This window comes from Hydractinia symbiolongicarpus, chromosome 11 (genome assembly GCF_029227915.1).
Source record: "Hydractinia symbiolongicarpus strain clone_291-10 chromosome 11, HSymV2.1, whole genome shotgun sequence".
In the NCBI taxonomy this organism is placed as follows: Eukaryota; Metazoa; Cnidaria; class Hydrozoa; order Anthoathecata; family Hydractiniidae; genus Hydractinia; species Hydractinia symbiolongicarpus.
In genome coordinates, this window is record NC_079885.1 from 13,465,935 (window position 1) to 13,490,667 (window position 24,733).

Genomic DNA, 24,733 nt, shown 5'->3' on the forward strand with positions numbered 1-24,733 from the left:
GTGGTAGTAAAAATATTTACTTAGAAGCTAAGCGTCGCGCTCGTACAGCAGTGTATAAGGCAAAATCAGAAGCAGAGAGAAACAGATTTGCAGATGTGTTAAGAAGGGAAGACCAGCGCAATGAGGTATTCAAGATAGCAAAGCAAATGAAGAAGACTAATCAAGATGTTGTAGGTGAGAAGTGTATACGTAATGATGAAGGTGTTTTGGCTAGCACAGAGTAGGAGAAAAGGGTAGCTTGAAAGAATCATTATCAGAGGTTGCTTAACACTGAGTTTGATTGGGACGAGGATAATTTGTCTGATGATGATGTTGTAGAAGGGCCAGCTATGCAGATCAAGACAGAATGGGTAGTGGAGGCTATTAGGAAATTGAAGATTGGCAAGGCTGCAGGAGTATCAGGTATTGTTGCAGAGATGGTAAAAGCATCTGGGTATATTGGAGTTGAGCCTATTACAAGTCTTGCTAACCAGATTATAAAGGATGGTGCTATTCCGAGTGAGTGGCAGTCGAGTGTAATAGTGAATTGTTTCAAGGGCAAGGGTGATGCATTAGAAAGGGGTAACTATAGAGGTTTGAAGTTGGTTGATCAAGTAATGAAAGTTATTGAAAGAGTGATTGATAAGTTACTTAGAGAAAGAATGGATATAGATAAGATGCAATTTGGTTTTGTTCCAGGGCGTGGCACTACAGATGCAATATTTTTACTCAGACAGCTTCAGCAAAAGTATTTAGGAAAGAGAAAGAATCTCTATTTTGCCTTTGTAGATTTAAAGAAAGCTTTTGATAGAGTGCCACGTAAAGTTATTTGGTGGGCTATGAGAAAATTAGGTGTGGATGAGTGGCTAGTTACGATGGTACAGTCTATGTACAGCAATGCTAGAAGTCGTGTCAGGATTAACGATTCACTCAGTGATGAATTTAGTGTAAATGTTGGTGTACCTCAGGGTTCTGTACTTAGTCCTTTGTTGTTTATTCTAGTCTTAGAAGCGCTGTCGATAAAGTTCAGAACAGGTTGTCCATGGGAGTTATTGTATGCAGATGATTTGGTTCTCATAGCAGAGTCGATGGAAGAATTAGTTGAAAAGTTTGAGAAGTGGAAGAAAGGACTAGAAGAGAAAGGGCTGAAGGTAAACACAGCAAAGTCTAAAGTCATAATAAGTAGCATTGCAGCCAAGTGTGACCTTGTAGTTGGAAAGTGGTCTTGTGGAGTTTGCAGGAAAGGGGTTGGTAGTAACTCAATTTTTTGTCAGACTTGCAAGCATTGGGTACATAAGAAGTGCAGTAGTATTAGTGGAAGATTAAGAGCTGACATACAGTTTGTATGCAAGCGTTGCAAAGGTGAAATTATAGAGAATGAAGTATTTCCAGCTTTAATGATGTACAACAGTGGCTCATTAGAGATAGTTAAGAACTTCTGTTACTTAGGTGATATGTTGGGCAGTGAAGGGGGTGTTGGAAGAAGTGTTACTTGCAGGATAGGTTCTACTTGGAAAAAGTTTAGAGAGTTACTTCCTTTATTGACTAGCAGAGTCCTGTCAATTGAGGTAAAAGGTAGGTTGTATGAGGCCTGTGTAAGAAGTGTTATGTTGTACGGTAGTGAGACATGGGCAGTGAAGCAGGAAGATCTTGACCGTTTAGAAAGGAATGATATGAGAATGGTTAGGTGGATGTGTAACGCCAGTCTGAGAGACAGAAAGAGTTCAGATGAGCTAAGAAGCACGCTAAGTCTCCGTAGACTTAAAGATGTTATCCAGATAAGAAGATTGAACTGGCTGGGGCACTTGGAAAGAATGGAGGAGGACAATTGGGTAAGAAAGTGTAGAGACTTGATAGTTCCTGTGGCAAAGCCCAGAGGCAGACCGAGAAAGACTTGGCAGGAGGTTATAAGGACAGACTTGATACAGAGGAAGTTGAGTTTAGATCTAACACAGTCTAGATCAGATTGGAAGAGGGTCATTAATATACCCCGTCCAACCCATGCTAGCATGGAAAACGGACGTTAAGCCAAGAATGATGATGATGATGATGAAATAAATGCTAAGTGATGCACAAAATATATTTATATAAATATAGTCAAGCTGGCTTTAGTATCATTGTTAAACAAGTAACATATTAAGCAGGCGATACATGATTTTCAAACCTGTGGACAATACAGGATTTATATTGTTGAATTCGATTTATTGAATTGAACAAATTTGATCTTGAATTTGAGGAAATTTATTGGTCATTGTTTTGTTTGACAAATTTAAGAAGTTGAGCATATCTAACTTTTGAAATTTCGAATTGAATTCAACAAGTTGAAACAAAAAGAGGGTAAATACACAATTAATAAATTTGTCAAAATTATTAAATTGGTGATCTTTTCATGAGATTTTTAAAATCAAACCTTAAAAAAGGATATTGTGAAGTTGTTAGGTAAGATCAAGAAAGATCAAGAAAGTTTTTCAAGCAAATTAGGGTCCATTTTTTTTAACAAAATATCTGGCTATTAGGCACTCTAGGAGAACTGATAATTAGCCAGTAACAGACTGGTTAGCATATGCAGAATAATTATATATAGGGAAGTGCTCATACAGCTCATGCAGCTAATTATACGATATAATTTTTTTTGACTTAAATTTCCACACATTTCTTCGATTTTCCCATAGCCATCTATATTTATATAAATCCACATAAAGTTGTGCCTCAATTAAAACCAAAAGTAGGGACAAGAAACGCTTGTGCCAAGAAGATAATAATGTTACTGTAGCAGTATGTCATGTTATTTAACAAGACACTATTCTGATTTCAAGAAAAAACATGAAAACGTAAAGAACACAAAGAAGCCTGTAACAACAATTATATTATACTGTGGGTAGCGTATAGTTATACTGCAACGGCTGTCCTCTGAAACAGCACACACTTTCCCGAACTCTCCCTAACTCACTCGGAGCATTCCTGAAATGCAATTCCTTTCAGTCATCTTTTGGGTTATGCGAGCTTTTTCGAGCCAATATGAATTTTTTCAGAACGCCTGACTCGCCCTAACTTTTTACGGCGTATGCGGCTTATCAGCACCCTTGTTGATAAAATTATGCAAAGCTGGACAAAGGTTTTTTAAAGGTAATAAAGCACTATTTTGTGTAGATAGCTAGTTGTATTAGCTAGTAAAAGTAATTTTAGAAGAATTTAAAAATAGTATTTAGCTCCCTAGCTACATCAGTAAAGCTACTACGACAAGCCAGATCAGGAAGGCAAGACCAACAAAATGTAAGCAGTTTTAGTCATGGCCATATATACACGAAATGTTCTGTTCTTAATTGACTTTTTTTATTGCAGTCAAATCTTTCGAGATAATTGACATCATAATGTACCTTAACATCAGATAACAACCTTAACATGTAACATCCTTTTTTACAAGAAGGCAAGCAGGGGCGGATCCAGACTTTTTTAAGACTTAGTCAAGACTGAGTCTTGAATTTAGCAGCTGGGGGCTAAATTTTAAGCTTTGCGGGTACAAAAATCGCGAAAAATTGTCTTCCGATTTATCTAGTTATTAATAAAATTGACCAAAAGAAACGCTAAGCTATAACAAAATCTGCTAAGAACATCTTTTATAAGAATCAAATCTCCGTCTTACACGTCTTATTTTAGATAGATAAAACCACTAAAATTAACAGGGATTAACTATAATAAAGTGAGACAATTGTGAATATATTTCATTATTTATAAACTCCTGCTGTTTCTGACAATATCAGGCTTCATCAGCATGACTAGGTGCATCAAATGATCACACCAGCCATGGACAGCAAAATAAAACACAATAATAACAAAAACAATAAGAATATGGAAAGATCAGGATAATGAAGATGAAATATACGTACATGTGATATGATACAAACACACCTCAACCCATGTATTTGTTCAGATATATTTGTTTATTCATAGGGCTAAACTCAAGTTTCGTTTGAACTTTAAAAGAAGAATTAAGAGGGGCTTTTTACTGCTTTTTGCATGCTGAAATAGGAAAATGCAACTTTCAGTTACGAAAGTTGCAACCTGGAAAAAGGGGAACGTAATGATTTGGCTTGAAGTCTACACCAGACTTAACAATATCTTCATAACAAAATAAAATTTTTAACTGATCTTCATCAGGTAAAATAGATGGGTGTGGCAATATACACTGTGTAAAGAAAGTTGTAACAAACTGTAACAAACCGAATTGTGGGTAAAATGTGTTAATTTTTCTCTTTATTACTGTTGACAAGGCAAGTATTGATAGAAAAGGAAACCATGTCTTGGGGGTACAGTTGTAGATTGCTTCTGCTTTAACTGCCTCCTCAGGAGAAAGAGTCATATCACAAACAATATGGGAAAGGGAAAATCTGAATAAACTTTTCTCAGATATAAAAATATTTGCCTTTTGGTTTTTAAAAGCAAATTGAAAACAAGGATGATTGGAATAAAAGGAAGGATGCAAGAAAAGTTCTATGGATGTCAAGATTCTCAAAACATCAACAAGAGAATTATCACCTATGCCTATACCAACGATGCTGAGCTGTATAGACAGTCTCCTGATGGATTGGATCTAAAAATAATATATTTTACCATGACCTTTTACTCAACAAACTTTGTTTCTTAATAGTCATTCAAAGAGTTGTTTATTTTCATCACCAACCTTACTTATCCAGATGTCAAGTTCTTGCTTCTAATAACAACACAAATATTAATTGAGAAAGTATTCCTCCCCAATGCTGAAAATTCTGTTCAAAGCTCATATTACAAAAACAATACACCTTTATGATAATTCAATTGTACATGCGTTCCTATGGCTCTCCATCGTTTTACAATATCGGAAAAAAGTTTTCTCCAGTTTTTTAACTTCCGTTGTATTAATTTCTTTCAAATTTTCAGGAAACGTTAATAATAATAAGATACAACTTATGTGTACTTTTCATTAAAAACAAAACGTGGCAAGAAAAGTTATCACGAAAAAACGTGTTTTCTCCTTAATAAACTCTTATAAAAGTGTAATGTTTACCTCCTCTGATTGCAAAATAAGCTGCGATGGAGTGTTATTTTTTCCGAATTATCGTAAAGGTGTATTAGCCTTAGCTATTAGCTAATTAAATCTTTTTGTATTTGGTTTTAATGTCTGTTGTATAAAGCTCTCCCCAACTAGCTTTCTGTAGCAGATATACTGAAAACCTTTAAATAAATGCAAGGTGTGTTGGAGAGTAAAAACATATTTCTCACCTTAAAGCAATAATTCCTTTATCTTCACACCTAGCCTCAGATGGAAGGTATATATCTGGACCTGAATTCCGATGAAGACTTTTACCAACCAAGGAATAAATATCCCCAGACAACAAAAATGCTCGAGAATAAACACTTTCTAAAAGTTCTTTTTGCATTTTACGAACAGATTCAAAATTATCACACTTTAAATCAGTAAGCACCCGCGCCAACATATCTGCTGCAGCCATAATCAATAATAGTACGGAAAGAATCCAAGCCAAAAGGCGTGAGTCTTTGACTAATCCTGGCGGATGGGAGTTAAAACTATAGCCTAACAGGTTATCAGTAACCACGCAGTACGGAACCTAAATTTCCTTCGCCGGCTGCGGGCCACATATTGTTGGACTACGCATAGAGTGTGAAAATTACGTCACGATTTTGACGTCACAGGCCCCTTAGGTGAGATGGGGAGGGTTGCGGGCCATAGCTATTTGATTTTTGACTGACTGGGTGACTGATTAGTCAAAATGAATCAGTCAAAATCTGTAAGCTATAATTTGCAACCCCCTCAGTCTATATGGTAGCGACGTCACAACTTTGACGTCAACATCGCTATAGGCGAATTGGAGAGGGCTGTGAACCATGGCTTTTCGCCGTAAAAAAATTACAATTTTTAACGCCCTCCGTTTGCAACGCCTGGATCGTCGACATCTTCGCTTGGCTAACATTTTTCGTCAAATTTACACTTAGTCACGCGACTTATCTGACTAACCCTGGATCCGCACCTGGGCAAGTAGTGACGTGTACAGCATTAATAAAAAGTTCAAAAAATGTATCAACAGTACAAGAAAACTTCCCAGTTATAAATTTCGATGCATTCATAAATTGCGGCCTTTGGATAAACACCAGGAACCGTTCTAAGTTTAATTTCAAATAAGACAAGTAATCCTTCTAATTACTTATTGTTAACAGGTTTGGAAACAACGTGGTTCAAACAAAAACAAATCTATTCTTGATGATAAATTCATGTGGGCTGCAGCCACATTTAAGCACATTAAACGAGGCAAACGAATCTTCATATTACAAAGCTCCATATTATCATAACAAAAGAATCTCGATTAACATTTTTTATCGCATTCAAATCTTTAGAGATAACAAGGACACCGAGACAAAAAATGTTTTGCTTGATGAGTGTTTTTTTTGTCTTGGTGGCACCAAACACATAGGTTGTGTTATATTAGAGCCGGCTTGAAAGATCCAGCAGAAGTCCCCCGCGAAGTAGAGAGAGGAAAAAAATTCTGCCATACACAACACAAACACTATAAATACTATACACTATAAATACTACTACTAATACACTATAAATAAGCCCCAGGGGCTTATTTGTCAAAATGGATTTGGGGGGAGGGGGCGTATTCGGGAGAGGGGGGGGGGGGGGTTAATGGAAGGGAGACATACAGCAAAGGGAGTAAGATATTCGAAAATATATAAAAAGAAAAACATCCTAACTTTGAATTGGATATTATAACCACGAGTGTTATTAATACCTCAACCTGCGAAAAAATACCATTTAATCAATTGTTTATAGTAGTATTTTCTCAGTCCCTATCACCTAATAAGCCCCCATGGGGCTTATTCGGGAGTGAGGGCTTATTTATCAAAATGGGTTTTGGGGGAGGGGGCTTATTCGGGAGGTCGGGAGTGGGGGCTTAATCGATCATTTACGGTATATGTTTTTGACATAATATAATGATCATTCACACATCATATATATCATCCATGCATCACACATAGTCATTATATTGCCATCACGTATATGAGCCGTTGAATACTGCTACATATGAGTTGTTTATTCACTAAATAATTTTTTTACAATACAACACTAAAGGACGTAGACATTATACGTGGAAAGATAACAAAAAACATTGATAGTTGACATTACCGTACGACACAACATATAGATAGGAATCAAACCATTTGCGTCATAATTATGCAATGTTGATCTGAAACATAAATAATATATACAATGTTATTGTCCATGGTTATTGTCTATTATTCCCTATCTCCCCCCAGTCATTGGGGATCAAATGACGATAGAGATGTGATTTACGACAACTAATTCATGATAAAGTCCTGAAGATATGCTGGTTGACGGTGCTCTCTCGTAGAGCGACGAATCGAAGGTAGTGGTGACGTTGGCAAAGGTGAATCAATGCGAGGACTTTTATCGGACTGGAGTGCGGTAGAAGTGCCCTCCTCAAATACGGGTTTCCGGGTTGCAACATGTTCAGCTGGTGGAGGCGGAGATTTTGACAATCGAGGCTGGTCTGCAGAGTGGCTGCTGTCATCTATATCGCGATCCGACGGTTTGGCTGGTATCATTGGCGAGGTAGTCGGTGATATGGTGCGCCAAGCATCTGCAAGCCGCTCAAATGGTATGTTAGGCTGGATGGGTGTAAATTTCCGAAGAAACTGACGATTGCGTAATGTCACTCTCCGAGATCCATCAATGCGTACAACGTACTGATCGTGTTGACGAACTTCAATCACCGATCCGGTTCTATCCCACCTACGCGGGTATGGGCCAGTTTGGTTTTGAACTCGAACATTGTCTCCAACACAGAGGGGTGTCAATCGCTTTGAGTATCGAGATAACCTCTCAGCGATGGCCATGTGCCGGCGTCTAAGGGCCTTTTCACGATCCTCAAGCATGCTCACCCATGTCGGATGGGGAAGGTATTTACCAGGAAGAATCGGGATAAAGTCCTTGATGGGGCGTCCGAATAAACAAATGGCAGGTGACAGTTTTGTGGTTTGGTTGGGTGTGTTGCGATATTGCAGCATGGCACGTTGGAATGAGTCTGTATCGAGGTTGCCACCGGGGCCGACATTATCCATTAGCATCCGTTTAACCAACTTCAGCTCTGCAGCTGCTATGTGGGTACGCGACCGATGAAACACGATGGTGGACACCCCAGTTTCGAAGGAAGGTTGATGTAGATGATGCACATAACTCTGGCCCCCCATCCGATGCGAATTCGTCGGGTATGCCATACGTGACAAAGGTGCGGCGTAGACAATCAATCAGGCCACTGGCCCTATTCCTGGCTTCTTCCACGATAGGCCAATTCGAATACCTATCAACACAAACAAGATAATTGTGACCGGCATAGTGGAAGAAGTCACCACATAGTTGTTGAAATGGATAATCAGGATAATTGAGAGGGGTCGGTGGAGCTGATTGTTGTGATGGTGCGATGTGGTCGCAGCTTTTACACCCTTGTCGTAGTTTGATGATGACAGAAGTAAGGCCAGGCCAGAAGACGGAAGATTCTGCTCTCAAGGTCATGGATGTGACTCCGTGATGTGCAGCATGCAGGCTTGATAAAATATTGGAGCGTAGGCATTTCGGAACAATAACCCTGTCCTTGTAGAGAGCGACACCGTCAACTGTTGAGAGATGGTCACGATACTGGTGGTAAATCTGAAGATGAGGTGGTAAGTCTTCCCGATTTCCGGTAATGCCAGATTCAATTAGATCTACCAGTATCCTCATTTCCTCGTCCGCGGTTGTTGCTGAACGGACGTCCTCCCAAGTTGTAGATTTCAATGAAGACAATGCAGTGGATGCAGCAATACAGGAGATATCATCAGGCAGTACTAACTTTTCAGGAGTCGGATCACCTGCCGGGTGGCGTGACAGTGCGTCTGGAACTCGATTTTTCAATCCTGAGATGTGTTGCATGGAGAATCGATAACGTAGTGTACGTTCCTTCAAATTCCGCAATCGATTGTTAGGGATATTGTCGAGAGACCGGTTGGTGAACAGTCCAAGCAAGGGCTTGTGGTCGACAGCGATGATCAGGTCCTGGCATCCTAAAACAAAATGTCTACATTTATCCAAGGCGTACGCTACAGCTAACGCTTCACCTTCAATTGGCGAGTAACGTGATTCAGCTGGGTGGGTAAATCGGCTACCCACGAGAACAACTTTCCACCCCGTATGACAACAAAACAGGGTTTCGGCCATGCAGGAACAATGTTTCTGGTACAGCCAAAAGCCCACCCCGGTTTTAGACCAGTCGGTCGCAATACAAGTGCGTCTGGATCCATCAAAAATTGTTACTCCCTCTTCTATTTCATCGACGATTTTCGCCTTAGACGTAGCAAAGAGTTCATCTAATCGATCGTCCCAATAAAATTCGGATTGTGGCTTTAGTAGGTCACGGAAGGGTGCCATGTTGTCGGCCATGCTGAACGTATATGACACCTGGTTGACTAAGCCAAACCAAGATCGCACATCTGTTATGTTCTTGGGAACCGGAAAATCGGTGATAGCGCGTAGGGTGGTGGATGATGGACGGACATTGGTCGGGGTGATCTCAAAACCAGCAAATTCAACAGTATCGTGGGCAAATTTGAATTTAGATGGGTTCTGGATAATGCCGTTTCGCCCACATGTATCTAACCAACGACAGGTATGGAAAAAACATTCACCAATGTCACTTGCCCATAATAAAGAGTCATCAGTCACCTTAATTTTGTTCGGAAAATCGGATACTATAGCATCGAATCGCCTTGAATGTCCGTCGCCTGAGGTGATGTAACCTTGTGGTAGGGTGCAGTATCTGTATCGACCCCAGGGCGTGATGTACGTTGTTAAATGGCGATCCTCTTCGCGCAGTGGGACGCTATGATAACCGTTCCAGGCATCCGATACTGTTTTCTTTGTGTGCTGAGGAACTGTACGCACCTGATGAAACGGGGATGGTGTGTGATGTGTTTCCCGTGTAGCATGTTTGTTGAGTGCTTGAAAATCAACACAACGTCTAGGTTTTCCATTCTTCTTGGGGCACACGACCATTCTGTGACACCAGGTCACAGGTTCACCAATGGGTACAGGCTCAATAACTCCGAGGTTGACGTCCCGGTCCAAATCGGCTTTGACCTGCTCCTGCCAGTGGATTGGAACCGGTATGGGAGAATGATGTGCAGTCGGTTCAGCATCCTGGTCGATCATCAGTCTAACAGGTGGTCCAGACATCAACGGTAACGGTTGGTGCTCACATGTGTTGAAAGTGCTGTCTTTGTAATAATTTAGAATCCACTGTTCAAACTTTTCACGATTCTGCTCTGTGGGTGGAAATGGCAACTCCTTGGGAATGGGAGGTGGTACCGTTCGTTTTGGACAGGCACATTCGTTGTGTTGTAGTGGACCAGTGATAGTATTGGCACCGATAGATGGAAACTCTGCAGGTATAATGCCAAGGTCAACACATGCACTCCGACTAAGGTAGAACTTATCTGAATCATTGGTGACATAGGTAAACTGCTTGGTCTCCTGAAGAGAACCGTCCTGACTAATGCCAGAGATGCGGAGAATGATAGCACCTAGTATCTTGATGGCTTGTCCATTAGCTGCATCCATTTTCATGCGGACCGGAATAAGATCTTTTATATTAAGGTGAAAACGTTGCACCCATTTGAAACCGATGAGGCAACTCTGACATCCAGTGTCTGCCATTGCTGGGATGGATATGGGCGATTCTCTAGTTCCGTGAGGGATTGTAAACCCCAATTCCTCGTAATCAGTATCAGCGATTCGGACAGCTAGGTTAAGGAATGGCTGCGATTGAGATGGAGTTTTCTTCCACATGTTCTTACGCTTGTCGTGACAGTGATGGTCTGCTGGGTTGGTCTACTCTGCTTAAGATTCATAGAACAGAGTGAGTTGAAGGTGTTAACGGATTCTTCAACAAGAGCAGTCTGATCAGCTTTCTTATCCTTGTTTTTCTTGTCCTTGTTGTGACACACATGATCGAAATGATGTAGGCGCTGACAGTGTCCACATGAGTGACTGAATGCGGGGCAGGAAGATTTTCTGGACAGTAATGAATTACCACTATGACAATGTGTTCCGCAATATCCGCATTTCTGTGACGAAGTGTCTCGTTTGGAGTCGACATCATTTTTGGGCTTGGTAAACGAGTCTCGCTTTCCCTTTCGGTATTGACTGTGTATGACACTAGCCTGATGACTGTCAAGTAAACGCGTGGCAGATCGCTTACCAGCTTCTTTTGTTTCGACGAATTTCATAACCTGCTCCAGGGGCATCTCCTGGTTGGTGTGGCCGAGGAGTTCCAGCTGGATATCTGGATCTGCAATGCCTCGACTAAGTACGTCTCGCAGAATATGCTCTGTATAGTCAACGTCATAGTTACACTCAGGGCACGATACGGTGTATTTGCAAACGCCAGCCTGTCCTTTTAATCTCGCACCAAAGGATCGTATCGATTCTTCAGGTTCTTGACACATGTTGTTGAGGGCTACGCGAGCGACCATTACGTTTTCTTCTCGAACGGCGAGGGATTTCATTGACGAGAGGATAACATCTTCACTTTTATCTGCCAGCATACCAGCAGTTGATCGTGTCAAATCCCTGCGTAACTGTTCATCACAGCATTCTAATAACTGCAAGACAGCGTCCCTGCCTGTGATCTTTGTAGCTGTTTTGTATTCCCTCCATCGGGTAAGAAAGTATGTCCAGTCTTCTGATGATCCGGCTAATGTGATGGTTGGGCGCTTCACGCGCTCGATTTTAGCGGAGGATGAGGCGGAGAAACTACCATTAGAGTGGGTGGTGGCGTGGGTAGTTGCAAAGCAGCAACAATGACGGGGTCCAGATCTGGTGTAGCGTATGAGCAGTCGGGGACTGGGCAATCAACAGACGGCATATTGTATGAAGCTCTACTCAGTAAGATTAAACAAATTGATCAACATAGATAGGAATCAAACCATTTGCGTCATAATTATGCAATGTTGATCTGAAACATAAATAATATATACAATGTTATTGTCCATGGTTATTGTCTATTATTCCCTAACATAAACTAAAATATCGATTTAACAGTTCAACTTTCTCGGATTATTGCTAACTCATTTGTAATCCGCACGTCGTCGTCGCACATACTACGGACGGAATAGTTTCTGGATATCGTGTACGAGCCGATGGAACCATTACGGGTTCGAAGATTGTTGAAGGTGAACGCGTTTAGCCAAGCCAACATGATCACGATGTCTATGAAAAAGAAATTGTAATATCGGTAACAGATTGTTCCCTTTTATAGACATACTGTATTTAGTTATAGTGTTAAATTTAAAATCACTTTTTTCTTTTTTACGCCTTTCGATCACAGAGAAGCTACAAACATCACACAAATATGAGATAGATAGCAGAATAGATGTGCATATTTTACATGGCTAGCCTCACAAATATCGAGGGATATGCCCTGTCTATTATTTCCAAGGGCCATGGCTTGGATGGGTAGTCCTAAAGTATTTAATGCTCATTTCGAGCTACGCAGACCCAATTAGAATCCGCGCTCTGCCAGACAACTCCCTGCAACATCCAACCAATGGCCCACCACAGTGTGCATGCAGGATGCACACTGTGGTGGGCCATTGGTTGGATGCTCCCCAATTTCCCTCACATGGCTTGGTTTAACCCGGAGCTATGGTAACATTTAATTCCCCATTGCCAAAAGAGGAAAAACATGATAACATTCATTCCCTGTACATCCTCTTTGCAACAACATTGATTGTGGAGGGAGTGGAAAACTGCCAATAAACTTAAAATTCAATAATAATATTATGTCAGGGATTGTGGCTGCCAATGCAGAGCCATTGTCAGTGCAATATTGTCTCAAATTAGAGGTACATAACCTTACTGCTTAACTGAATTAAATTAACTGTGGACCATTTTGGTTCTTACATAGTGAAACAAAGAGAAAATTTGTTATTTTAACACAATCAGGTACGTTACTGGAAAGGTGGGTGGGTTCTAGTCTTCAGCCCTGACAGCTCTTAAAAATATTTGCTGGTCTTAACTGATCTTAAACATATATATCAGGGTGACCACTCCTCCTTAAATTCCTTAAATAACCTTACAAAAAGAAAATCTCCTTAAAAGTACTTTAATATACTTATAAAAATTGAAAATTTAGCTATTCTCCTTAATTTCTCCTTATTTCTTAATTTTTCTGATCGTACCTTTTTTGGAAATATGTTCATGGATTGTTCATCACCAGTGAAATAAGAGATATTTCTCTGTTACCTGAAATCCTATATTTTCTATCTTTCAGGGCATAATTCATCTGAATATTTGTATAATATGTATAATTTTCTTATCATGGAACATAGTATGTAACATTAAATGTCAATTTGTCTCCTTAATTCTCCTTAATATCCTTACTTTTGTTCTCGTTTCATTAGTGGTCACCCTGTATATAGTTGTGTAAGTTTACCTACATTCTGTAAAACTGATTTTAAACACCATACACTTCTACTACGTGGCTGTGTTTTTACTAAACAATAGTTCAATTTGTGCTGCATAACATGACTCTTAATGACTTAATTTTACAAGTTACGAACTTACCTGCCAGCAAACTTACACGAATTGACGCTAAACTAAATTTTCATTTAGATCCATTTACTATATTATTGTTCAATTAACCAATATAGTATCACACATTAGCACAATTATTACAACATTTTGCATAATAAAAGGATGGGATCACCTCAGTGACTTCAAGTGAACAAGTGAACTGAAAAATCTGCTTGTAAATAAACAAATATAAATTCCCTATAGAGTTTACTCTACAATTAAATTAAATTGACATTTAATTAACACAAAGACACAAACAGGTGATTAAATTTTTACACTAAACACACTGACTCAACACTCCCCAACGATGATAAAATTTGTACTTTGTTTTGAACAATAACTTGAGTCATTCAGAAACTTGGAATCGGAATACTGTGCAGCTTTGTATAGTTCCTCGTACAAATTCAATTCGTCAATTCGATGAATAAATATTAAGTTTCTAACTGAGCGATGTGTTTCGCAGTCAACGTTTTCATTGTTATTTTGATATTTAACAAAAACTTTGCTAATTTTATCGTCTCGGCCATCATTGACTGATTTGATCATACCAAATTGTTAATTCGAACTTAAAATTGATTCTTGTTTTAAAATAAAACTATGTCGCCTTCTTGAACATTGACATCCGATCTGAACCATTTCAGATGATCCATTAATTTGGGAACATGTGAAATTAACCAATTCTCATACCATGTATCAAATATCTTCTTATTCGTTCTCAGAATTTTATCGTAATTGTTAGCTACTTTCATACTTCCAATCGGACTTCGTTTGTCGTTTCGACCTAATCTAAACGATTAGGGGTTATCAGATCCATGGCTTCAAAATTGGATTTGTTGTTTCCAAGAGCCAAAGGTAGGTTGTTAATACTGTTTGCAATGGATGATGCTATTGTTTTCCATTTAATAATCGACAATCTTAAATTATGTAAATTCTTCTCAAGTGAAACTTTTATTTGACAAATCTTACGCTTGACTTTACCATGCATGCTATGAGCACCAACAGGGCATACTTTAAATTTGATGGCTTTCATGTGGATCTTATGAAGAGATCTTCTTACAACTTCACCACAATGTGTGTTGACAATAGCTGCGAATAACTCTGCTCGAGGCTGTGATATACTGTCTGGAATTAAGTGAGATTTTGCAAAAATGGGTTGAGAAGAAAATCACTTACTTTTTCTTTTGAATGGAATGAACACAAACCAGTGATTGGCTGGCATCTCCAAAATCTAATGTGGATGCGTCAAGACTTTCTGCATGATCTGGAACAACTGCTCGTCAAAATTGGATCTTTTTTATTTCATCCGTCATTTGAAAGTGTGATATCCAAATCGACCTCAAGGAGCTCCATTTTCATCGTGGCAGTAATAAGAGTTAACATTCCTAAGATATCAAAGATTTCTGCCATCTTTGATGCGCAATTCTGTCTGATGAGTTGCTCTGATATTTGTGTGATCTGCTTCACTTTGCGACCACAATGTTTCTTTGTAAAGTTAAGATCTTTGATATCGAGGGAAATTTCATCTACCTTTGGATACCAAAGAAGACCAGCCACACACAGCGTGAGTCCATCACTTGATAAATTTTCTTGTGGCTTCTTCCAAGATATTGTGACACCTTTGAGTGTGAATCCACCACGATTTAGAAGTAGTTCCAATTCATCTACTCTTGTAACGTTTGATCCATTGTTGGACAGCCTGACATACAGTCATCAACGTATATGTCTTTGCAGACAGTTTCATATACCTCCGGGTATGGTTCTTGAAATAATTTGGCAGTTTTTCGTAGACAACGTTCTGCCTGATTTCCAGATGATTTTACACCATAGATGATTGTCTTGATAATTTTTTCCTCCTGCAGGCGTGAGTGTACAGAAAAGGTGTGATATTTTAAAATGCTTTTAATTCACCAAAACGTTATTTTGATATATTAATGTATATATTTTTAGAAAGCCTATATGATTACCTATATAATGGTATAAAAATTATTAAGAAAAAATAAAATTTGAAGGTTTAATAGACACGAAAAAAAAATGACCCCTCTCCTACAAATGCGATCTCTTTTACAAAACTACTAATTTCTCAAGTTTGCTGTTTGCTTTTTTGTGATCACAAGACATTGATCTAAAAACGCTTTTTTAATTTTTTCTTAATGTTTTTTATTTTTGGAGTTATTTAGTATTAAAATTTTTTCCACAATTTCTAACCTCTAATTGTCAGAAAACTCATCATAACTCGCGTTCTACTCATTCTCAAGAAGAAAAAAAAGCATTTTTAGATCAAACATTCCTCTCCACGCTAAGCGTGGTCTCCCTCCCACATCCTTTATAGTTTTGTAAAAGAGATTTAAAACGTAAGTGATACTCTCTTAAAAATTTAACACTGTGAAAAAGAGCTTTAAGTTTCTTACAGAAATCTTATACTTCTGCATAATAATTGATCACTATGGTAACGACTATTTGTTAACAGGTTTTTCTAACATCTTCTGTTTATGCTGCACGTGTTTGCTCACATTCGCAATTATACACAGTTGAGTATGGGTAAAACAAAAACAAAGTCTAGAAACAAAAATATTTCGACTAGTGCTAGCTTGGCCATTGGCAGTAGAAACCTTTTGCTTTAATCTTCTTTTAGCTGGCGAGTCAAATATTTTTTTTGGATTTTCTTCTTTTTTTGATGATATAAAAGCTTTATGACGATAGGACATTTTTATTCGCTGTTAACTAATAAACTAGTTTTGCCAAGCTTTTCACAGTAAATTATATTCAACTTCGGAAGACAAAAAAGAAAAAGAAAATATCCTTATGGGAAATAGGAGAAAAACTTCAAAAGAATCTTTTAACTACATACGAAAATCATTTTCCTCTTTGAGTAAGAATTAGTAGTAAAAATTAATACCCAAGATGATTACATGTGAGCAAATATTTGATCTTTATCCCATAACAAAAAAGTAATTTGTGAAAAAAAAATTTTGGGGGGATAATAATCTATCCTAAAAAAATTTTTCTAAAAATATTTTTGCACCATTTTAAAGCCAAGATGTTTTTCTATCTAATCACTGAAAAATTTTTTTTTAAAAAAAATACCAATTTCTATTGTATACTCGCGCCTTAAACACAAAATATCATTCAAGGTAGCAATAGCAATTCTCCTAAAAATTCAAACACACTTAACAAAATCCCAGTATGAAAAGGGTTACGCCTGTACTAACTTGCTTTCTTTTGCTCTGAGTGATAAAATAAATATGTATATATCAGTTGATGAAAATATTGAAGGGTATTTAGCTTTATATATCTTGTGCTTCAAATTTCATTTTGATTTGTCTTTTTTGTACCTCCTTCAAACTGAGGCCTTATTCAAGTATTTTAAGCACCAGTTTAAAGCTTGTGCTGAGATCGTAGATACTAAAAGCAATGCCACAATGTTTCTCCATAACATTTATTAATTCATAAAGCCTGAGTCACACCAGACATAAACATTTCAGAAAAATGGGTCATGAACTGTTGTGTACATTATAAAATGTTTCACATTCGAAGCGATAGTTGCGTTTATTTCATTTTATCTATTCAACTGGTCGTTCTCTTGTGGTTACTTAAAAATACTGCTGGTTCTCTGTTGGTTACTTTAAAATACTGGTGGTTCTCTGGTGGTTACTTCAAAATATTGCTGGTTCCCACTTTTAGTAAAAGTGTGCTGAAATAGTATTCTTGTTCCTTTTTGAGAATTTTTTCTTTCCAGATCAGCTGTGATCAACGTAGCCAGCATTTTTTCAACAAGTGCAAGAGAGTAATTTGAAAACCGTACATGCTGAAACATTCAAATATTATCATTTAACTACTTTGTTATTTATTTTGATTGCTTTTAAACATCAATATATTTTAACTTTTTATTAAACTTGTTTGGAAGTTATTTTTTGTGCAATTGATTTTCATTAAATTAGCATGAAAGGTCTTGCATTGAGGAGTTTACAAAATTTTGTAGATTGTTTTTTTTAAACTGTTTCAGTGTTTTTTAGAATGCTATATAGATATAAATATAAATGTATTTTTTTTTATTAATTGTATGTAATTTAGCTATGGTTAAAATACATGTTATTTACAGTACTAATTGTGAATTTAGTTTTAAATTTTCTTGATGTTTAAATTCCCCATATTCTTTGGTTTCAAGGTCTTCTTCAAATAGTGTACTGCAATTTATTTTATATAGCTGTCTGTTTTGATTTTTTTTCGATTGTTGTTATAATTGGTTAGCATTAGCAATTTGATCAATTTGACTGTGAGCTTCAGTTTGTCCATGACTACTTCTAAGACTCTTAGATGTTAATTTAATCCTCAAGGTTTTAAAAAAACGTAAGCAAAAAAAGTTGCTAGCTTATTAATATGGGCCTCGATTTCAATTCTGGATTTTAGAGGTTTTAATCCAATTTGACAAAAACATCTACTGTTTTACAGAATTTTGGTAACTGAATAACTTAAAAACCGGACCTATAAATGTCCTCGCTAAGAAATTTTCAGTGCAAAGATAGGTAAATTGGCAATTGCGCATCCTACATCTCCAGTGGTATGCGCATGTTTCCCTTCACAAAAGATACGAGTATGTTTCGCTCTGCTTAACATTTCGCCTAGGGAGAAAAAAATCTTGTATCCGCTTTGATACATACATTTTTTGGTGACTGCAAAGAAAAATAAATATATCCACTTTGCCTGTCAAACATGGGTATTATTATATAAGACTTGTCGATAAAGCTTGTGGAAAAATCCACTGAGGCAGGATAAAAATAAAAAAAAGCGTTATTTGAATTTTGATGACGTCAGCAACCCATTGACAAAAAAATAATTCTGAAGCCTGTTTTCATGTTGCCTTTATTGTGTAGAGCTTAAAGCGCTGATCAAGAAAATGTGTATGATCATGTGCTTTTAATGAGTGGTTAATGAGATATAGGGGTTTAAAAATTTTGCTGACGTCAGCAATGACTCGTCAAAACCTAAAAATATTTTTTGAAAATTTGTATACCTGTTGCCTTTATCGCTTAGATCTTGAAACGCTGATCAAGAAAATGTATAGGATCATGTACTTTTGACAAACGGTTGCAGTGATATTGGGGTTTGAAGGTTTTTTGATGACGTCATCAACCCATCCATTCCGAAACGGATTCAGGGACCCAGGTTTGGAAGACTTACTCAAATCGGTCCCAGGTGGTCCCTAGTTACCCACGCAGTGAAAAATCATTGACGTCACCACCTCGTTTCCAAGTTAGGTGCATTGTAATGGAGTCATTAATTCAATATAAGATATTGACGTTAAAGTAGTATTATTGACGTCACACCGTAACGTCAAAAAATTTAACATATTAGACATGCATTTTTTGGCAACATGAAAGGAAAATGAAGACATCCACTTTGCCTGTCACAGACAGACATACAGACACACTTATAGAGATAACAACTATGTATAAAATATATTAGTAACTAATGTGAATATAGAACAAGGCTGAAGGACTGTCTTAACCATCGTTTTACATTTAATACAAATTTAATTGTCCATGATTATTTTAGATGGTATAATCATTTTTTTTAATTATTTGCAGATTTAGACCTATCAATAAGAAAAAAGCACCTGGACGATACGTCCTGCACCCTAAGCTTTGTGAGGGATCCGGAAATATAAAAGTTATGAAAATGTGAAGTAACAAAATGCCCTTGTCCCTGTACACCGCAAGGGGTGCTGTTTTGTTGTGGAATGCAGGGTTGGTACAAGTTCCAGCGATGTTCACGGCTGGGAATATCAACCCAGATATAAAAAAGTTGTGAGTCAACAGTCATTAATTAAATTTTGTGACTACTTGTGGAACAAACAGTATTTATATGTTAATTTAATTATGGAAAGTTAAATGGTGGCTAATAATAACAACCCTAACAATGGATCATGAAAATCATTACTTAAAAAATTATTCCGTTATCGTCAAATATTCTTTTTCTCTTTTACTTATTTATTTTTCTCCAAAAAACGACCATACCAGTGCTTCAAAAGACTTTTTTAAACCTGATGATTGTAAGATTGTTAATCCTAGCCAGAAGACCCAGCATAATTTTTCTTACCACAGGGAAATTGGGACAGTTAGGTGGGAACAGTTATGCTGATTTGCAAACGAATTTCTTATGGTTAGAATACTTTTTGATTGGTTACTTCTATTGTTCTTTACTGCTATGAGAAATGTTTTGTTTTAATCTTAAATGGCCTCACTCAGCTGAACAAGTATAATTGATTCTTATATTATTTAGGAGGGCTTTGTATTCATTAGTTGATTTTAATTCGAGTTTGCTCTAAGGTGGATTAGAATTTGAACCTTTGCTATAAAACAGTACTGTAATTGCAACTTCAAGTTTTATTTTTTAAATCAAATTCCCTCAGGTATTAACACGAAGTAATAAATTTAATGACTTGTCAACTACGCAAAACATTACAATAAATCGCGCACAAAACTATTGTTCTTAAAATTGTTTTACATGCATCTTTTTAATATCTTTAAAACTTGGCATGTTTTTAAAAATATATTTTTTAACATTTTATTCTATGCTATTTTGTTTTAGAAAAACATGACGCAAAAGAATAATAAAATCGTGCACAAAACTATTGTTATTAAAAAAGTTTCAGGCCCATGTTTTTTGTTTACATGACTGTGGCCTTTTAGAAAATATTATCCTTCTAAACATTTTATTTCTTTTTTCTTAACAAAACTTTGCAAATAAATTCTGCAGCATAACTTTAAAACTTCGCGTAAAAGTATTTTTAGCTGGCAAAACGGAGTTGGTTGAGATGGTGTTATGACAACCATAATTTTCCTTATATTTTTGCTTAAATTCTTTACCCCAAAAAAAATTGAATAAATTTGTTCTCTTGTTTTGAATTATTAAAATAATTCAAGGTGGAATGTTTTGTTTTGGAAGTTTACAGCAAGTTATATTTGTTCTGTTTGGAAATTTATACAGCAAGTTATTCTCCTCCCACTTATAAAAAAACTATTTTAATAAAGAATGTTGTGCTCTTTTAATGTTTTCCACGCAGTCTTTAAGAAAACCTAAGTCCCATGTGTGCAAAATTTTTTTAGGGACCATATATATATAGTTTAGTTGGCAATGTTTGAACTCTCACAGCAAGTAAAATCCTTTGAAATAACAATGGAGGGTGTAACGCATATCCTGCCTTGTTTTTTAGCATGTATTTTTCCCATCCCATGGTCTATTTAACAACAGTCTTGCAATATTACAATACATTTTAATTAGGTATTTTTTTTTAAACTACAGGGACAAAAAAATATAATATGTAATATCATACAGAGGAGGGTGTTACGACAAACATATTTTACCTTGTTTTTTGATATTATTTCCTATACAGCAGACTATTTAAAGTGATGATCAGCACTATTACATTTTAGCTAGTAAGCGTATTTTACCATCATATAATATATGATATATATGATATATTATAATAAGCATAACAAAGGAGGGAGTTATGACAATAATGTGTATCTTAATTTTCCCCCAAGTTTTTTCAGATTGGTTTCACGATAACTAATTGTATTTTAGAGAGAGTAGAAATCATAATTGAGAAAAAAAAATTAAATCGCGTAAATGAAGAAGGTAATAATTATGTTGTTCAGATTAAATTTATGTCATTTGTTGGACTCATGTAATTTATTTTTTCGCGAGTGTTTTCAGACTCTGCGGAATGGGGTAGTGTAACTAAGAAGACTTGCCCAAAATAATTATTATAGATATTGTTAAAGGAATACAGTGATATTTGTATGTTCTGTTTGGTTTAGTAGCGTTTTTGTGATTTTATAGTTCAAGCTTTATATATATAAAAACTTACTACAATATTTTTTTATACTCCTTTTCTGGAGAATTACTTTGGAAAGTTTTATAGTAACAGAATATTATTTTAGTGTTGTTAGGGTTAATTTTAGATAACATTATCAGTCGCTGTTAAACTTTCCGTAATTCAATTCACATTAAATATTGTTTATTTCACAAGTAGTAAAAAAGGTTAATTAATGACTTCACTCATAATTTTTCCTACATAGGTTTAAATTCCAGGCCGTGAAGTTTGATGGAATTAGCTCTTCGTATGTTTCCCACACCAAAACAATAACCTCTGTGTGGTGTACGGCGGTAAAATAATTTTCTTACTTTCATTCTTAAAAATTCATTCATAATTTCATTCTTAATTTTTTAAGATCACAGCGCACCGTATGTGCACATACAAAATCATTGAAGTGTGTCATCGCACCCCTACCAAAAATCTTACAAAATGGCCTGTTTATTGTGGTGTATGTTGGCAATTTTTATTAAACTACTGTTGTTTGTCGACAATCTTTTTTGCTGAAGTTGTATATATGTGATGTTTGTGTGATGACCTTAAATATTAAATTAATATGTAACAATTTTTTAGATACATCAGTAAACATGTTGATTTGTAGTAGATTGATTTTGCCGATATTTGTGTTCATTTTGCTGTTTTGTGAAACAACAGATGCCGAAGAGATTCCTGTACAACGTTTTAAAATTGAAGGCAAGGTTTCAGTTGTTGGATTAAAGAACTATGCAGCTGAATGGATGAATGGATTGGTTATTTTAGTCAATGGTGGAATTTATAAAGGTTTTTTAAAAGTAGATGGCACTTTTGTTGTGCACTCTGTGCCGCCCGGCTCTTATTTAGTTGAAGTAGGGTCTTCTAATTATGATTTTCCTCGATACCGGATTGATATCACGAAGGGTGGAAAAATACGTGCCAGGCATGTTAACTTTCTTCAGCCAAATGCAGTACAAGTTGTGCCATATCCGTTAAGATTTGTTGCATCAAAACAAGCAGCATTTTTTGAAATCCGAGAATCATGGAAAATTACCGATTTCCTGTTCAATCCTATGGTATTAATGATGGTACTACCAATTTTATTTGTTGTTGTTATGCCAAAATTGATGTCTATGGCCGATCCAGAGGCACAAAAAGAAATGCAATCGCAAATGAGCATGTTTAATAACCAGAAGCAGATGCCAGATATCTCAGAGATGATTACGAACTACTTTGGTGGTGTTGAAAAAAAAAAAACTGTTGGTGCTAAAACTCCTTCTAGAGGGTCTGCCAAGAAGAGGTAGTTCTTGTTTATTTGGCCTGAAGATCTTTCTAGAATAAGAATGCTTTTTTTTTCTGCAGCCACGAATGGAATATGTTATTTCTATATCTTGGTTATCTGTACCTCTGGTGGCATATGTTTAAAGTAGCCAAATAATTTAGAATAAAAAATGTTGTAATGGCCAGATGATAATAGAAGTATATGATGTGTTTTATTTTTCGGAATAAAAATCTGTTGTTTACTTTATTTTATTGTGCAATTACATGGTTCAAATGAGCAGGTCACAATTGAGGAATTACAGAAGGGCGAGAGCTTCTGCACTGTAATTGGGATTTTATAAATGAAATCGAGAAAAGATCTAATACCGAAATCTCATAACCTAATCGGCGATCGGTGCATGGAGCCTATAAATACCTGTCCGTCATGGGGTAACACTATCTGATATCCAACAATAACAATCAAGCAGAAAATGTCGAATAACTCTTACCATCAAAGAAAACGCATTATTTGAATTGCATACATTTTACATTTTTTTTACTAATGATATACAATTTGATTTCAACAACACAAATTTTTGTTGACCATTGGTTATGTTGACAGTATTGTTGTTGCTGTTGTATGAGTCCTAAACAATAGAATAAATGGTGTTATACATTTGGCGTGGGTGAGAGGGCAGTATTAGATCTCCTCTCAATTTTATTTATAAAATCCGAATTACAGTGCGCACGCTTTGCACCCTTCTGTAATTACTCAATTATATTTCATAATCACTCTAATACTGAACTGAAATCTACTGAAATCTAACAACCTCTCCATTCCAGTAGTGGAGCGCAGCTTTCCTTTCTCAGTTTGTAGCGCCGTCACTAAACACAGAATTCTGAAACTCCTTGGCCTTTGAATCGAAACAGATTTCTTTTTGTAGATTTTTTAGACGCCCATTCCAAATTGTCTCTAACTGACAGACCAGACTGCTCTGCCTTCAAAAGTAGAGGCTAATCTAGTAGAATGCGCTGTATATAGCACCTCACAAGCTAATGTTATGGCTTCTCTATAGTTTGAGCCACCTCTTCTGTAAAAGGTAGCTCAGTTTCAGCTTCTAAATCCAGGGAATCGTTTGTGCCTTCTTCACCATCATCTAAACTTGGACAATGGTCCCGGTACGTCACCAACCTTTTCCCGAATCCTTTTCAACATTTTTGATTATATCTAAACGTTGATGATGGTCTTTCTTCATGATATTCACTAAAGATTCGTCCAATTTTTTTACAGGATGCAGATTACTTGGTCTTGACAGCTCAAGCAAAATCTGTTCTCGTAATTCCTTATCTGGAATAAACTCGTATAAAGCCAGGTCGTCAGGAAGGGACCATTTATATGCATCCCCTTCCCTAGTGATCTTGAAATGTCTATAATCTTACAACTGTCTCTCCTGTTTTGTCCAGTCTGATTATCAATACTATTGTCAACATGTACAGTTTGTACAGTGATGTCTGAGGTGTCGTCCATGACTGAAATATTGAATTAACAACCTGTGATAAATTAGATTATCGTAGATAATTAGTTTACTGATAAAATCACAGAAGAGCTCCTTCCTCAATTGTCGATAAGTTGATAAAGACAAAGGAGCTAGCTGTGCTCCAAAAGCGGAATAGAGTGGAGTTGATTAGGTTGCTAGATTTCAGTATTAGGATGATTGAGATTTCATAAAATAAAATTTCGCAATTCTACAAAGAAAATATTATAATTGCAAATCGAATATTCCCACTATTGCTTCTTACCCTATCTTTATTTGCCATAGTAAAAGTTAAGTGGCAACATTTTGTTTGTTTGTTGTGTTTCCATTTTAATTCTTGTTAGATCGAAAGTGTTTTTACAATATCAAAACTTATGACTGATGTCAATGACCAGCTGATTTTGTAGCTATTGAAACTCCTCTTAT

The 24,733-nt window shown here is 36.6% G+C and overlaps 1 protein-coding gene and 1 long non-coding RNA gene across 2 annotated transcripts; both read left to right on the forward strand.

The window, feature by feature from the left end:
- The first annotated feature begins 11,105 nt into the window (after positions 1–11,105).
- Positions 11,106–17,764, forward strand: LOC130613867 (uncharacterized). The gene is made up of 2 exons (XR_008975758.1): positions 11,106–12,323; positions 17,400–17,764. It is a non-coding gene; the product is annotated as an uncharacterized LOC130613867 (long non-coding RNA).
- Positions 17,765–21,956: 4,192 nt separating this feature from the next.
- LOC130613863 (ER membrane protein complex subunit 7-like) lies at positions 21,957–23,040 on the forward strand. Its single transcript, XM_057435222.1, has 2 exons — positions 21,957–21,990; positions 22,113–23,040. The coding sequence occupies exons 1-2, from the start codon at positions 21,972–21,974 to the stop codon at positions 22,814–22,816; spliced, it is 723 nt and encodes a 240-aa protein (XP_057291205.1). The 5' UTR covers positions 21,957–21,971; the 3' UTR covers positions 22,817–23,040.
- The last annotated feature ends 1,693 nt before the right edge of the window (positions 23,041–24,733 follow it).